We start from the raw sequence: 16,162 nt of genomic DNA on the forward strand, positions 1-16,162 counted from the left end.
GGTTGTGTGCTTGGTGCTGTTATAATAAATATGCTTTGTATTGAGCATCCTTTTTGGGTTAGATACAACGCTATTCAATTAGAGTCGTACAAACAATTTATGGTGCTCTGCCTTGGCCAATGACAATTCAATTAATTGGAAGTAAGGAAAATTTACTAAAAGCGTACTTTATGATTGCAGGTGCTGTCTACCTCGGAGGGTAATGTGCTGGAGGATGAGAATGCCATCAACATACTATCCTCGAGTAAAATCCTGTCCGAGGATATACAGGAGAAACAGGTTATTGCCGTTGCCACCGAGATTGAAATCGATGCTGCCCGCCGGCAATATATACCCGTGTCCAAACACTCGGCCATTCTGTTCTTCTGCATCAGTGAGCTGGCCAATGTGGATCCCATGTATCAATACTCCCTGGCCTGGTTCCTCAATCTCTTTGTGAACACCTTACTGAAGGCGACCAAGTCGGCAGTGCTAGCGGAGCGTTTGAGCAATCTCAACGATTACTTTACCAAATCAATTTATACGAATGTCTGCCGCTCGCTTTTCGAGAAGGATAAGTTGGTCATCTCGCTGGTCATGTGTCTGGGCATCCTCGTCTCACAGGGCCGTGTCGATAAGAATGAGCTGTTGTTCTTCCTAACCGGTGGCATTGGCTTCAAGAGCTTGATCAAAAATCCATTTAGCGATTGGCTGCCCGACAAGGCCTGGGAGGGCATATACCGAGCCAGTGATTTAGATGGGTAATAGAAAAATGATATAAACCATCATATTTTAATAGATTCTTCATTGTTGGATTTCCTCCCGTCAGCTTGAAGAGCATGCACGCCCAAATTGGACATAATTTGCAGAGCTGGCATGATTATTACGATGCCATTAATCCGCAGGATCTACCGCTGCCCACGCCCTATGACCAGGTCAACGAAATGTTGTACCTGATAATCCTAAAGAGCCTACGGCCGGACAAGTTGGTGCCAGCAGTGCGCGTAAGTGTGATACCCATACCTAGGTACGAGTATATATCGAGTGTACCTTTCTGTTTTTTTTTGGGTGGGGGTGGTGCACAGGCTTTCATCACACAAAACCTGGACAAGTCGTTTGTGGAGCCGCCGCCATTCGATTTGGGCGCCTCGTTTGCAGATAGCTCGCCAAAAATACCGCTGGTGTTTCTGCTTTCAGCTGGCTCCGATCCCATGGCCAGCCTCTTTATGTTCGCCAAACAACGCAACATGTACGACAAGTAAGTTAATTAACGAAACCAACCAAGAGTGAGTCAGTCGGTGAGTCGATGAATGAGTGAATGAATAAGTTCCTCTCTCATATTTCCGTGTCCATGTTGAGCGGCAATGTTGGTGTTTTTCCCCTCTTTGCCCAGCAGCCTGCGCTGGGGACTCTTGCTGGTTTTCGATTAAGCGCGACATGTGCGCCTTGTACCGCTATCGAGTGTGGGTGTTCAATTTATAGCAGCCAGCAATTGCTGCACTCAAAAAGAGGGGATAGCTATTTAGCCCCCAGCAAATTCATTCCAAAATTTGCGTTCTTAAATGAAACGAAATAAATAAATAAATACGGTGTAAATATGTTAATTATGTTATATTATTTTCATATATTCATGTACATATTTACTTATAATTATATATATTCATATTTTGTAATTCTGCTCAGCTCGTAATTTGCGAAGCAAAGTTGCATAAATAACGCAATTGCTGCTCTTACTTTTTTGAAGTGAATTTATGCCAAGCGCGTTTTGTTTGGTTGCCTCTCTCCACCTCTCTCTGCCTCTCTCTCTGGCAGATTGAAAACCATATCGCTGGGTCAGGGTCAAGGACCGCGTGCGGAAAAAATGATCACGGAGGCGGCACGTCACGGCCAATGGGTCGTCCTGCAGAATTGTCACGTCGCCTTCAGCTGGATGGGTGACCTGGAGCGCATCTGCAATGATAACACACTAACAGATGGTGCACATGCCGATTATCGCCTGTGGTGCACATCGTATCCGAGTGCCGTGTTTCCCGTATCCGTGCTCCAGAACTCCGTCAAGATGACGAACGAGCCGCCAAAGGGTCTCCGGGCGAATATGCATCGTTCGTTCACCTCGGATCCGTTGACACGCAGCAAGTTCTTCACGAATGCCTTCCTCTTCTCGGACCAGGCTAACAAGTGCTGGCTGAGAGGTGTCTTTGCCCTGGTTTTCTTCCATGCTGTTGTTCAGGAGCGTCGAGAATTTGGTCCACTTGGCTGGAATATACCCTACGAGTTCAATGAGTCCGATCTCAAGTGAGTAATTGATGGAGATTCCCTAACATTCTTCTATTTATAAATGTGTTCCTGCAGAATCTCATTGTTGCAGCTGAAAATGTTTATTGCTCAGAGTCACAGCATTCCGTTCCGGGGACATGTTTATCTGACGGGCGAGTGCAATTACGGCGGACGCGTCACCGATGACAAGGATCGTCGCCTGATACTCTCCCTCCTCAATATGATCTACAATAGCAACACCATCGAGGAAGAAGAGTACGTTTTCTTGAGTGCCCATTTTTTATTTGTATATTATGCTTTGTCCCTTTAGATATGCCTTGTCCCAGTCTGGTGACTATCGCGTGCCCATCAGTCCCACGAAAATGAACTCCATTGAGTACATTTCCACATTCCCGCTCAGTCCGCAACCCGAGGTGTATGGCCTGCATGCAAACGCAGACATCAATCGCAATGTGAAGGAGACCAATGCGGTAAAACATTATTCAACTATTTATGCTCATATTTGCTATGGGGGTTATCTTAATTGGGTCACGCATTGAAAACCCAAATTCATTTTTGGGCTAGGTTTTTAATAATTTTAAATTTAAATGCAGTGTTGTTTTAGAAGTCAAATCATCATTAAAACAATTATGATACTGGAAAGTTTAGACCTATCACTATTTTTATATGAGTATAAAGTTCTTGACAAAGTTATGATAAGAGTGTCAATAAGTGTCAATCGAGGTCGGATATTACTTTATCATTTATATAATTAATGTATTTCTTGTACCAACAGCTGATTAGCGGAGTACTCCTGACTCAAACGGATTTGATGGCCTCGGTGAAGGCGAGTTCGGCAGGCGGTGCCAAAGAGGATCCGGCCATATCCATATGCAAGGAGCTGCTGAAGCGCCTGCCCGACGAGTTCGACATCGCCGAGGTGTCCAAGACCTACCCGGTGATCTATACGAATTCGATGAATACGGTACTGCGCCAGGAGCTGATACGCTTCAATCGACTGCTGTCCTATATACGCAAGAGTCTGGTGAATGTGGGCAAGGCTGTGGTGGGTCAGATTGCGATGATACCGGAGCTGGAGCGCACTCATGCCTCGATGATTATAGGCAAACTGCCGGCGGATTGGCTCAAGAAGAGCTATCCATCGCTGAAGCCCCTGGGCAGCTATGTGAACGACTTGTTGGCGCGGTAAGTTCAAAGCCGCATTTTTATATTTTCCGACTAGTCCGATTGGCAGCCATTGTGTTTGCCATGTATTCCATGCATTATCCCCCCACTCCGTTGAGCACCCTACTAGATGCAATTGTGTAAATATAATAAATGTGTATTGCACATGTGACACACTCTCCTTCTCCTTCTCTCTGCCCTTGTCCCATTCACTTGTTGTTATTCAATGCTGCCATTCATGACCAAAATCTTATTTGCCATTGACATCAAAGGATGATGCTGCTGCTGCTGTCTGCTCCTGCTATCCACCGCACCCTCCCATGTTCTTTTGTGATCAGATATTTAATATTTATTAACAAAATTGAAAAATAAGATAACTCATCGTTGCCACATCGTTCTCCACACCAGCTTGGCCTTCTTTCAGGACTGGATCGAGAATGGGGAACCGAATGTTTATTGGATCTCTGGCTTCTATTTCACCCAATCATTTGTGACGGGCGTCCTACAAAACTATTCGCGCAAGAATCGCTTTCAAATCGACATGATTTTCATTGAGTTTGCGGTCACAAAATTCGAATCACAAACATCTCAAGTAGCCGATGTGGGCGCATACATCAGGGTAAGATATGGCTTTAGTAAGCTAATACAAATTAAACTGAGTGATAAAATTTTTTTATTATTTGACATGCAAATTGTTTTTAGGAACAAAAAGCTATAAATGACGAGACCAAGTTCATACAAGTAAGAAAGAGAATGTGTTTACGTCAATTCTGTAGAGCCGAAATTTCCGTTTATAATTTAATTCTATTCAATCTACACTAAGGATAAAATCGCCCTATAATATAGAAAATTACCCCAAAATTAAAATCGTCTTGAAAATAAGAAAAATGTTCCGTTTTTTCAGAAATAATTTCTAGATATACCAGAAAAAATTGATTTAAGTAAGAAAGCATCTTTTATTATTTAGAAATTTTTTCTATTGCTAATAAATCTTTATGTGTAATACAATTTACACCCAAAAAAAAATACTCTGGATGTTGGATTTATGTTTTCCATATTTTAGAAATATCCAATCTTGCAATCCAGAAATAATTAAATAAACAATATAAATATACGTATAGTTTAATGATTTTCTCAAATTCAGTGCGATTTTTGACTTAAGTGCATATTAATTTTTTCCTTGAATTAATGAATAACACTTTAACACTTAGATCTTTCTTTTTGTATGTTAAGTTGCACGCATTTGTCTTATATCATTTAAGACAGACCTTAAACAGTTGCTTTAGGTTTCTAGCAGAGCATTTTCATTTTATTTCTGAGTATTTAATAAGTCTTTCTTCTTTGAATTATTATTATTTGAAGTAGCTTAACATGTAGATTGAGCTGCATCCATTTGCCCCCATATCATAATTAGCCATGTTGTAAACAGTTGCTTTGCGTTTCTCGCAGGGCATTTTCATTGAGGGTGCACGTTGGAATCGCAAGACAAAAGAAGTGGATGAATCTTACTCCAAAATCTTGTTCGACACTCTGCCCGTAATCTATCTGCGTCCGGTGTTAAGATTGCCTGATGAGCAGAAGCGTGGCAGCGGCGGTGCTGAGCCAATGGCAATTTACGATTGTCCCGTTTACAAGACGAGCGAACGTCGAGGCATCCTTTCCACCACGGGGCACTCGACGAATTTTGTGATGTATCTGCAGCTGAGATGCTCCCAGACACCGATGCATTGGATTAATCGAGGCACTGCCTGCCTCTGTCAGCTGGATGATTGAATATTGACCCGTTGGCATCCGCCGCGCCGGATGAGCCACAACACGCAACGAGACTTTTATGGCGAATATGGGTATGGAGAACTGAAATTGAGGACTGCTGGACTGTATGGAATCATCATACACACATTATACACATATCATATATACATATATATGTGTATGCAGATATACTTTCGATTTTTGTATTATTTTTTTTGCTGTGTGCTCGAATGGGGAAATGGCCAAAAGCGAATTGCAATTCTATGTATTTATTTTTTCGCCCATTTCGGAGAATGCGGCAACGGGAAGTGGGTCGAGTGGCATTTTGATGATGATGTTGATTGCCAGATATATAAATTAAATATGCAGAATACCGATTGTATACATGTATATATATTTTTTATGTGCGCCATTTACAAATGAATAAATGACAAAATGAAACGGGAGCATGTTTTCATCAATGCAAACTGGTTGTAAATTTAACGATATATAAATAAAAACATATATAAAGATATTTGATACAATATGCATTGCAAGGCATAACATCAATTTAGAATAGACAGTTTTTAGTCAAGGTCTTCCCATTAGAAAAAAAAACCCCTTAAACGAGATCTGAGAGCGAGATCGATTTGAATCCGAGCTTCACTAAACTATAAAACAATCTAAACTAATGTGTTGTCCATACATTCTAAGCAATAACAGACGCCTACATAATAATCTGATGATGATGTTGATAGTCCGTTTTAGCCAGGTTATCTAAACATTTGAAAAGATTTATTGTGTGCTTTGTGCATAAATTGGAGCAACTCAAGCTTTAAATTTAAATTAAAAAGCATATAAGCCGACTCAAATTGAAGTATGCAAAAACAGACAAATGAAACTATTATATCATCTGTCTATTAATAGTCAGCCTAATGTGGCATAACCGAAAATAGCAACACTCAACACCTCGTGTTCATCACAGCACTCACTTTCAACACACACAGCAACTTGGCCTTAAGCGTTGATTGAGAGTCGCCAAAAATTGATCAACAACAAAAATAAATTAATAAATAAAAAAGATGCGCAGCTGTCCATCAGTCGATAAAATGAAGAAGCCTCCATCTAACGATGATAACAACAATAGCAATATTAACGACAACAACAACGAGAACAACAACGACAACTTCCGCTTGCAATTACCAGGCGTGTAGGCAGCATTGAAATCTATCGATCGATCTTTGGTTGGGTCGTTGTATCGTTAAAGTTGACCCCAGCCAGCCAGTCAGCCAGTCAGCAAGCTATTCATATGCAATAAAGCATCATTCAGTTTATACTGAATGTGATACAAATAATCGAGACGACTATCAAAGCACACGCGAAGAATGCAAAGAGCCCTCGACCATTGTTAATTCTGACAAACAATCCAAAAATCGTGGCCGCCACTTTTAACATGGTGATGTTTTTTATAGCCGACAACCCATTCAAAATGGTTACAAAGGGTATTATGAAGTTTGGCAAAAGTATGTAACAGGCAGCACGGGAAGCATTTACGAACCCTTGAGAAATATATATTCTTGGCAGATGAGACTACAAATTTGGAATAAAAGTTCTCGTTTACCTTGCTTATTTAATTTTATCGATAACTGCAACTTATTGCTTATATCGATATAAATCAATGGACAATAGCAATTCTAACGGCCTTCAAATTTGTGTATAATTTTATTACCCAATATATTTTTTATAGACATATTATCAATCAACTCTAAATATTTCATTAAAAACTTATAAAAAAAAAACGGAGCTTTTTATTAGCCAAAATACATATTTTCATACACAGCAGCTAACACAATTTAATAGAAATGATCTATTTAACAGCTGGACTGGGTATCTGCCAGTAGAGCACTCCCGTCTCTCTAGCATTCTTACATGCTTTTAGTTTTTGCTTTTGTAAAAGTTTTTGAACAAATGTGGCGCGTCTTCGAGCTGCTATTGTTGACTTTCGTTTTGTCTTAGCTCTAAATATGTATTTGGTATTATTAGTTGTATGCTTTTTTTAGACTAGATAGAGCCGAGTTGAGTCGAGCCGAGCCGAGAGTACAATCGATGTGCACAACTTGAGATATACTTTTGACAACAGCATTTTGGACAAGATCAGAGTAGACAAGACAAACCACTAAGCGCGGCTAATGCCGACCATCAATGAAGATTGAAGATGTGGCGGTCGAGCGACTAGCGACGAGTCGATCATTCTACTCAACTCGACTATGATGCGGTAGTTGCCGCATGGATATCTCTCATCTGAGCAACCGGTTTCATTATGGATTGGCTCGACTCGTCTCGTCTCTAAAGTGAATGGCTGTACTGATTGCTGCTGCTGCTTCTGCTGTCGGCGAGAACTTTTTCGCAAACTCTTCGTGTATAAATAGTGTGGTAAGGTCTGGTTTGAAATCAGAATCAAATTTGGATTAATCTCATATAGACACGCATCGTCTGGGAACACATCTTTGAACATGGTTAGTTGGCCAGCCTCGCTTGGAGTTCAACACACACACACTCGCACACACAGGACTAAATCTGTTATCCACTGTGTTCTTCTTACAGAAATTCTTGGTTATTGCTTTCGCTGTGATCGCAGCTGCTGCGGCCACATCCATCTCCACCGAGTATCTGCCGCCCGTCGACAATAACATCGAACTTGCCGAATCTGTGGACGCACCCGTTGAACAGGGTGTGCTCGCCGATGATGGCTATCGCTACAAGACTGTGCGTCGCCTCCGTCTGCGCCATCGTCGTGATGTCAACGAGCTGTCCAACGAATATCTGCCCCCAGTTGGTGAGGCTACCCAGGAAGTCGCCATTGAGGCTCCAGCTCAGGAGAGCGCCGTCCTTGCTGATGATGGTTACCGTTACAAGACCGTTCGCCGTGTGATCCGTCGTCGTCGTCGTGACGTCAACGAGCTCTCGTCCGAGTACCTGCCCCCTGTTGGTGAGGCCACCCAGGAGATCGCTGTCGAGACTCCCCTGGCTGATGATGGCTATCGTTACAAAACTGTGCGTCGTGTCATCCGTCGCCGTCGTGATGTCAGCGAGCTGTCACCCGAATATCTGCCCCCTGTTGCTGAGGTCAGCCAGGATATCGCTATTGAGGCTCCCGTCCAGGAAAGCGCTGCTCTCGCCGATGATGGTTATCGTTACAAGACCGTCCGTCGTGTCATCCGTCGCCGTCGTGATGTCAACGAGCTGTCCAACGAATATCTGCCCCCAGTTGGTGAGGCCACCCAGGAAATCGCCATTGAGGCACCTGCCCAGGAGAGCGCCGTCCTTGCTGATGATGGCTACCGTTACAAGACTGTCCGTCGTGTGATCCGTCGTCGTCGCCGTGATGTCAACGAGTTGTCCAACGAATATCTGCCCCCAGTTGGTGAGGCTACCCAGGAAATCGCCATTGAGGCACCTGCCCAGGAGAGCGCCGTCCTTGCTGATGATGGCTACCGTTACAAGACTGTCCGTCGTGTGATCCGTCGTCGTCGCCGTGATGTCAACGAGTTGTCCAACGAATATCTGCCCCCAGTTGGTGAGGCCACCCAGGAAATCGCCATTGAGGCACCTGCCCAGGAGAGCGCCGTCCTTGCTGATGATGGTTACCGTTACAAGACCGTCCGCCGTGTGATCCGTCGTCGTCGTCGTGACGTCAACGAGCTCTCGTCCGAATACCTGCCCCCAGTTGAGCAGGCCGTGATCGATGTGCCCGCTGAGCAGACAGTCGTTGCCGATGATGGCTACCGTTACAAGACTGTGCGTCGCCTGAAGTACCGTCGCCACTAAAAAGTTCCAACCAGCCCGAGGATCTGAGCCGATCTAAAGGTACCCACACATAAGCGTATTAGTCAATGAGAACGAGTTATGAATAGTTCGAGTACAAAAAAATGAAAAAGAAAAGAAAAACAAACTGACACAATAAAACATGTAAAACAAAAAACAAAAACAATTCCGTCTTTTATCTTTAGCTTTGCGCAAACTCACAGCCCAGTTTCGTATCTAATCTACAACATGATATGATAAGATACTCGCACCTGCGGCTCGGCAAAAATCGAGCACACTTTTTCAGTTCCAATTTGCAGTCAGCGACGTAAACGCTACAAATTAAGCAACTATACGAAAATTTAACGAAAAAATAAAATGAAGTTGTCCAAGAAATGCTCCACCTATTTTCTGATATGTCTGGGTAAAGTTAATGCTTATAACAGTTGAAGAGTGTATGGCAAGGAGCATAATTTTAATATGCAACAAAGTGACTAAAAATTGTGTAAAAATGTTGAATGACTAAACTCGAATTAAATCGAAAAGAAAAGCCGTATGAGTAACAAAACTGAGTGGGTGTGTGTGTGTCATAAACAGTGGAAACTCTACAAAAATGTGTCTTATCAGTAGTTGCCTTGCTGATTAGCCTGGCTTACTCATCGTTGTGTTTGTGCCAGTAATGAGTAATAGGTCAACATTTAATTTTAACATTATATTTTATTTATTTATTATTATCAATGTTAAATATTAAAGTCAAACATTTTATTATTTTGCCAGATAATTTCAATTAATACATTTTGTGTTTTTTGTTTATTTTCATATTATTTCAATTTCAATTTTTGTTAAATATTTGATTTGCGCCGTGTCTCACAAATGCCGGATGTGGCCTAAGCTCAATAATTATTTCACCGTATGAATTATTGAAATATGGAAAATACAATTAGATTTCGGTTAGCGGTCGCCCAATGTTGTTGTTGTTGTTGTTGCTAGTGTTGTGGTCTCTCTCTCTCTCTCTCTCTCTCTCTCTCTCTCTCTGTGGGATTCCTTGCGATTTATTTGCTGAAGCGCATATAATTCAATTGATACACAAAAAATAAAATAAAAATATGAAAAAAAAATTTCAAATGCCGAATGTCAACTAAATCAACCAGATAAATAAAATCGGCCAAGACAAAAGCGTAATAATAATCGAAACTGACATCCGCAATGAAACAATAGCACCAGTTAATATGCCATCATATTGAACCACTCAATCTATGACTCCGGACCCCTCACCCACCCCTTAAGCTATGGCTCAAGTGCTTACCTGATTTATCATCGATAGCAGCGCGCGCGAGTTCTGTTTTTTGTTTTATTTTATTTCATTTTTTTACTGCTCTTTTGTTGTCTTTTGTTGTTGAGCTTTGGCTTTGTAGTTCTTAATAATTAATTATTAATATTTAAGCAACTCGTTGCTTCTCATCATCTCTGTTTGATTAATGATTAACGTCGTTTTTGTTTTTGGCCCGAGTTCCGTTCTTGCCACGTTCCGCTCTGTTTGTTTAATGGGCCACACACAGCGCGATCTTCACATATTTTATTGTTATTTTTATTTTCTTTAGTTTTTTCTCACAAGGTGTTAAATAAATAATTGGCTTCTATTTTTGGCTCTTACAGTTCTTTTGGCATGCTGCTTGCAGGAAACAGAAGCAACGCGGCGTGTAAATCGCGGCCGACGCACTCTAACACGCAGATACTTTAGTAAGTACAAAATTAATAAAATAAGATGAAATGAAATTTAAAAAATTTTTAATTTAATTAAACCATAGATGGACTTGCCATTCCCGGGTGGGCAGTGGTAACGGTCGTGGCTGTTGCTGAGCTGCTGCTGGGCGCTGCTCTTTACTTCATCTTGTACAAGGTCATCCTGGACAAGGAGCCGGAACCGGCTAGTACTTATACGCCAGCACCCACCCATGATCCCACACCGACCAATGTGCAGCCCGTACAGCCAGCTGTACATCCCGCCGTACAGCCTGCCGTACACCCTGATGACGCATCCGATGTACATTCCACCATACAGCCCGCCGTACAGCCTGCCGTACAATACCCCGGAGTACAGCCCGCCGTACAATACCCCGGCGTACAGCCCGTGCCGCCTTCACATGCTACATCCGTTGTCTAAAAAGGCGGAAGTCGGCCAGCAGCTGAGTTGTGAATTGCCATTGAGTTGGCCATAACCGATACCAATAACTTAATTTAAATGCCACGTCCACCAAGCAACTACTTAAAAAAAAGCCCCTTCGGCTTCTAGACGTTATCTTCTTATCAATAATCGAATACAACTTTTATTTTGTTACAAATAAAATGTAAATTTCACGTCGATATCGAAAAGCTGGCGCTTTGTTTTTGTTCTTTTTTTCTAGAGATTGTTATTGGTATTGCTGTTTAACAGCGTCCATTTTTTGTGATCCAGTTGGTATTCCAATCGGTGTCTTTTTTTAAATATAGATGTATATGCATAAATCTTAGCACATGTGTCGACGCCGCCAAGCAGTCAGTTTGAAAGTTGCTTAACTATTAATCGAGGCGCGTTTTGCTCTTTTTTTTTGTTGTTGTGATTTGTTTTGTTTTTATTTCGCTTGTCAACTGAAACTGGTCTTAACTCAACTTCACCGCCATCGAGTCTGGGGTGCCGCTCAGTGTGTGTGGCATAACTTAAGGCGGCTGCTAGAATTGCACTAAACTTTATCCAATTCCTAGCAGACTTTTGAGCGACATTGTAAATAATAGCCAGCCAGCTAGCTAATCAGTGCTGACGCTTTGGCGGGGATGTAGCCAACATTTTTGGACTTTTAGTTTGCATATGTGCTGGGATTTGATCAGTTGTATGATTAATTTTGAGAGCTGTTGTACTTAAGCTAAGACTCTATACGATCAACTTTAGATATTGGACTTACACTTGGAATTATATATAGATAGCTAGTCACTGCTGACACCTTAGCTAGGTTATGGCAAATTGTTATTGACTAAATTATGATGGGGATGGCTTGCATATGAGCTGGGTTTTATTAGCTATATAGAAATAGATATATTAATATATATAAAATACATAATCTTATTTATCTATTATGCTCAATAGCACTGGAATGCCAACTCCAAATCCTTTGCATTTGGCTCCTTTGTTAGTCAAGACTGCAACTGCAACTGCAACAGCAACAGTGGCACATCTACACTGTTATATTGATGGCACTTGGCTTGCGAAGCGTAAGTTGGCCGCTTTGTGCTGACAAATCGAAATTTGTTATAAACGCAATTGATAAATCCCACAGCGACGACGACACTTGAGCTAGAGCCACAACTGAAGCCGAAGTTGAAGCTGGAGTAGAAGCTGGAACAGGGGCTGCTGGCATATCCAGAAGAGAGGAGGCCGCTGTCATGGCAGCCAAGTAGCCAAGCAGCGAGCCAAGTAGCTGTAAAATGCCAACAATTGCCGCAGAGCAAAGCTTTGGCGCAGCAACGTAACAACGAGGGGGAAATTGGGAGGGGCAGCTGGCGCTGCAGCCGCATAACCAAAGCGGATTTCAAATTGACGCAAAACAGACAAAAAGCAAATCGTTTAGGCGCAACCCACCCACTGGGAGATGGGGCCAAAGGGAGCGGTTCAAAATATGTGTAACGGAGCCAAGTTCCCCAAAACATATACCCAAAAGAGGGCAAAGCCGGCAATACAAATGCCAGGCAAAGACAGCCAGACAGGAAGACAGCCAGCCAGCCAGCTAGCCGACTGAAGGATGCTTTGGTTAGCATAACAAAACCACAGAAAAGCCGGGATACTCCTGCAGGAGAAACGATGACGATATTTTTGTTGTCGTTGTTGTTGCTACTCTTCTTATTATGGCTGCTTTTTCCTTGTTTTTTTAGTTGGAGACGTTGCAGCGTATTTTTAAAGAAATAGCCAAAATATGTGCTCAGAATGAATATTGTATAAATTTCGCTTAGGATTTTGGATTTTGATAAAGAGTAGCATAAGTTGCTCATCTCTTATAATTGATAGCTAGTACTCTAAATAATGTCTTCACTTATACATTGAATATGTGTTTGATTTTTCAAATTCTTGTATTTAAACACGAACTTTTTGTGTTTAATCTTACAATGATAAGATAGTGGAAGAGGACTCTTATCGAGAAGAGAATACAATGGAAACTTTCGTGACCGTAATAAGACTATATACGATAATAATTCTATTAATCAAATATAATTATAAGTCGAATTTCATTAGAAGCAGTCTATAAGGTAATAGATAGGATAAGCATAATTGTAGATAGTAGTTCTCAATAAAACAGCATAGCTAAGCATAATGTCAGTAAAAGAGAGCTTGTATTCTCTAACTATTACAGACGGATATGGCTAAATCGACTTGGATGTTGATGATGATCAAAAAAGTATGTATAAAGTTTGTATAAAGTATATATATATCCAAAGATTTTTCCTCACTCTTACAAAAATTGTAGCTGTTTTTAGGGTTCGTGGATTAAAAATACAATTTATCCATTGAAAAAAAGCAGATATTTAGCAGAAATGAAAACTGAGCACACGTGCCTTCTCTGTATGGCAGCTTTTGTGTGTGTCTGTTGAGCTGTGTCGTGTGTTGTGCGTGGTGTTAAAGTTTATCAACATATCGTCAACATTTTGCTGCTCGTCTGTCCGTTGGCCCAAAGAGTGAGAGCACTCGCTCATATTTATTTATGGCTCAGCTTAAGCTCAAAGCATGTATACGTACATGAATACATATACATATACATATACATATACACACATATATATTTCAGCTTGACCACAACTTGGATGGAGTTCAAGAGTGGAGAAAAGAGAAACTTGCAAGATGCAAGCAGAAAGCAGCTGACAGTTTGGCAGCTATTTTACAATGTTATCAATATTTTCTTTTCTTTTTTGTTGTTTGTTGTGCTTTGTTTGACCCGGATTTAGCCATGTACACTTGTTGTAAACAACAACATTAACGAGGGTCTTGAGGCTGGGGCACGTGGAAAGTGGCAAAGGGGAAGAGACACTCATAAGCATTCATTGGAAATCCTTTTCGATTTATTTGCGTATTCAAACGGAAACATTTAAAGTGATTGCGGATGCAAATTTTTGCCGAGTATGTAGCATAGAGTAGGCGGCAGCTGTGTAGCAGCCATACAAAGTGCCCCAGCCACTTCCCTTTTACTTTTCTCTCTTTTTTTATCTGCTGTTCTTGTTGTTGTTGTTGTCGGTTGCACAGATCTGAAAGCGTTTACCAGCGCGTGCCTGGCAACATTTGCGGTTTTTGCGCCAACTTCACACATTTTCTTATGTCGGTTTCCTGGGTTTTGCTTTTCCTCTACTCTGCTTTGGTTGGCCTTCTTTTTGTTGTCGTGGTGCCATGAGAATTTCAATTTTAACACAGGTGCTTGTGTTTGCTAAAAAAATAAATATCAATCATACGCCTCAATAGGAGCAGTAGCAGCAGCAACCTCAAAGTTCGCATATTTTTTGTTGTTGGGTTGCGTTCACTTATGAATTTGGTATGATAATTTGTTTGGCAATTAACAAAAACGCTGTTGATTTTCATTACGGTCATATATGAAAACAAATTTGAAGAAAACTAACTGATTAGATAGTAATGTAGTTTAACATCCAACAGCTTCTGTTAACAAGAGAGCTGTGTCTAAAAATATCAGTTTAAAATCGGTAAAAACAAGTGAGAAATATAGAGATAAAAGCTTCTAGCAACACTTTGTTATATCAACAAGTGAAACTGCTCTTTAGCCGAGAGTGCGTGACTGGGAGATACTCTAAAGAATTGCTGATGGTAGTTTGTTCAATTTTTCTTGTCCGATGTTAATAAAATTTCTACAGTCGATCAATAATATATCCAACTATAATATATATCAATTAGAAGGGAATATCTTTACAATTGTACCTTTTATTGCCGTCGCAAATCAGTTGCAGTTATCGATAAAATGAGAGAAGCTTGAGTTGCCTAAGGTATGATTTCGGGTTCATTGATTGATGGTGATCGAGAATATATATACTTTATGTTGTGGTAACTGTTCTCTCCTGCTGGCTCCACACTCTTGCACAATTTCATGTCACATTTCTATGGGTTCTGCGGACAAAAATAATCTCATCTTGGAGTAGATAACGAGGTGGAAATCTACATATAAAAACTGTAAAAAGAGAAGATAGTGATGTTTGGGGGGAGAGAGAGAGATAGGGAGAGAAAGAGAGAGAGAGTAATCACAATTTAAGTTGCTTATCTCATCTAGACCCAGCCCAATTAAGCAGAGAATGTTTGGACATAGGTTAAGGTGCTTCAAAGTTGTATTTAAGATTAGCTAGCTTGCGGGGTTGTCAGATATTTTCGGTTATTTTCATGAATTTCGATATACTCAAAACTGAAGCTCAAACAATATGAGCTTGTCGGCTTTTTGCATAGATGTGAGAGTCGTTACTTGTTGTGCCCATTAATTTCGCACTAAACTACTAAAAACTGTTAATGAGTCTCAATTGTTGGCTGAGTCTACAAAATCCACATGCAAGTGATATGCGTGGCGGGTGGTTCGGGGCGCAGATAACCCCATGATCCGCTACTGATCAGCTGTTCCACTTGTAGTTATGGAAGCACTTTAGGGGCAATTGGTGTTGACAGCGTGCTAATTAATTTGTGGCGAGAAGGCAAAGACAACAATGCGATTATTCGTATCGTATATATATATATATGTATATATTTATATATATATATATATATATATATATATATATAGTTGTAGATAAGCAAGTGTTTTGGTGTGTCGCTTAACCGGTCAAATAAATTCTTGTCCATCGGCGACAGCAATCAAAATATAATTATATACTTTAATCAGTTTCAGATTGCAGGTTGCACGTCACATCAAATAGTAATAGCTGCAAGTAATCAATACGTTCAGTACACTCAGCAAAAAAATCACCCAGAAATTTAGAAAATCTCGCCATAATGAAAACCGTCCTGAAAACTAGAAAAATATTCTGGTTTTTAGAAATGATATAGAAACTTCTAAGGAAGACGGGACAAGAGAAAATTTTTCAATACAGAAAACAAATTCTGGTTTAAGAAATAATTTCTAAATATACGGAAATTATTTTTAATATTCGAAAAACCCTCTTTCTTCTTTGTGAGAAACATTTTATTAAGACATATATTTAA

At 40.7% G+C, this 16,162-nt stretch overlaps 3 protein-coding genes across 3 annotated transcripts in view; all 3 read left to right on the forward strand.

The window, feature by feature from the left end:
- The window catches only part of LOC6558889 (dynein axonemal heavy chain 3), a 38,339-nt gene extending 32,724 nt beyond the window's left edge, over positions 1 to 5,615 (forward strand). Inside the window, exons 45-53 of the mRNA XM_001983197.2 lie at positions 181 to 740; positions 809 to 983; positions 1,065 to 1,237; positions 1,792 to 2,274; positions 2,332 to 2,511; positions 2,567 to 2,726; positions 3,032 to 3,441; positions 3,829 to 4,039; positions 4,870 to 5,615. Of these exons, the coding sequence (XP_001983233.2) occupies positions 181 to 740; positions 809 to 983; positions 1,065 to 1,237; positions 1,792 to 2,274; positions 2,332 to 2,511; positions 2,567 to 2,726; positions 3,032 to 3,441; positions 3,829 to 4,039; positions 4,870 to 5,193 (2,676 nt within the window). The 3' untranslated portion in view covers positions 5,194 to 5,615. The remainder of the gene's footprint in view (positions 1 to 180; positions 741 to 808; positions 984 to 1,064; positions 1,238 to 1,791; positions 2,275 to 2,331; positions 2,512 to 2,566; positions 2,727 to 3,031; positions 3,442 to 3,828; positions 4,040 to 4,869) is intronic.
- Positions 5,616 to 7,506: 1,891 nt separating this feature from the next.
- On the forward strand, positions 7,507 to 9,049 carry LOC6558993. Its single transcript, XM_032742922.1, has 2 exons — positions 7,507 to 7,584; positions 7,756 to 9,049. Exons 1-2 carry the CDS (start codon positions 7,507 to 7,509, stop codon positions 8,977 to 8,979), a joined length of 1,302 nt encoding a protein of 433 aa, XP_032598813.1. The 3' UTR covers positions 8,980 to 9,049.
- Positions 9,050 to 9,260: 211 nt separating this feature from the next.
- On the forward strand, positions 9,261 to 11,319 carry LOC6558983. Its single transcript, XM_001983195.3, has 3 exons — positions 9,261 to 9,379; positions 10,612 to 10,695; positions 10,764 to 11,319. Exons 1-3 carry the CDS (start codon positions 9,334 to 9,336, stop codon positions 11,117 to 11,119), a joined length of 486 nt encoding a protein of 161 aa, XP_001983231.1. The 5' UTR covers positions 9,261 to 9,333; the 3' UTR covers positions 11,120 to 11,319.
- Positions 11,320 to 16,162: the final 4,843 nt, after the last annotated feature.

Source organism: Drosophila grimshawi, unplaced genomic scaffold (genome assembly GCF_018153295.1).
Source record: "Drosophila grimshawi isolate 15287-2541.00 unplaced genomic scaffold, ASM1815329v1 contig_44, whole genome shotgun sequence".
In the NCBI taxonomy this organism is placed as follows: Eukaryota; Metazoa; Arthropoda; class Insecta; order Diptera; family Drosophilidae; genus Drosophila; species Drosophila grimshawi.

Bases quoted from the DNA above. Each gene is read 5' to 3' on its own strand.
- LOC6558993 (XM_032742922.1), top strand. From the start codon at position 7,507: ATGGCTGTACTGATTGCTGCTGCTGCTTCTGCTGTCGGCGAGAACTTT. The intron at 7,585-7,755 runs GTAAGGTCTGGT...TTCTTCTTACAG, and splicing joins CTTCGTGTATAAATAGTGTG to AAATTCTTGGTTATTGCTTT.
- LOC6558983 (XM_001983195.3), top strand. From the start codon at position 9,334: ATGAAGTTGTCCAAGAAATGCTCCACCTATTTTCTGATATGTCTGG. The intron at 9,380-10,611 runs GTAAAGTTAATG...TGGCTCTTACAG, and splicing joins CTATTTTCTGATATGTCTGG to TTCTTTTGGCATGCTGCTTG. The intron at 10,696-10,763 runs GTAAGTACAAAA...ATTAAACCATAG, and splicing joins TCTAACACGCAGATACTTTA to ATGGACTTGCCATTCCCGGG.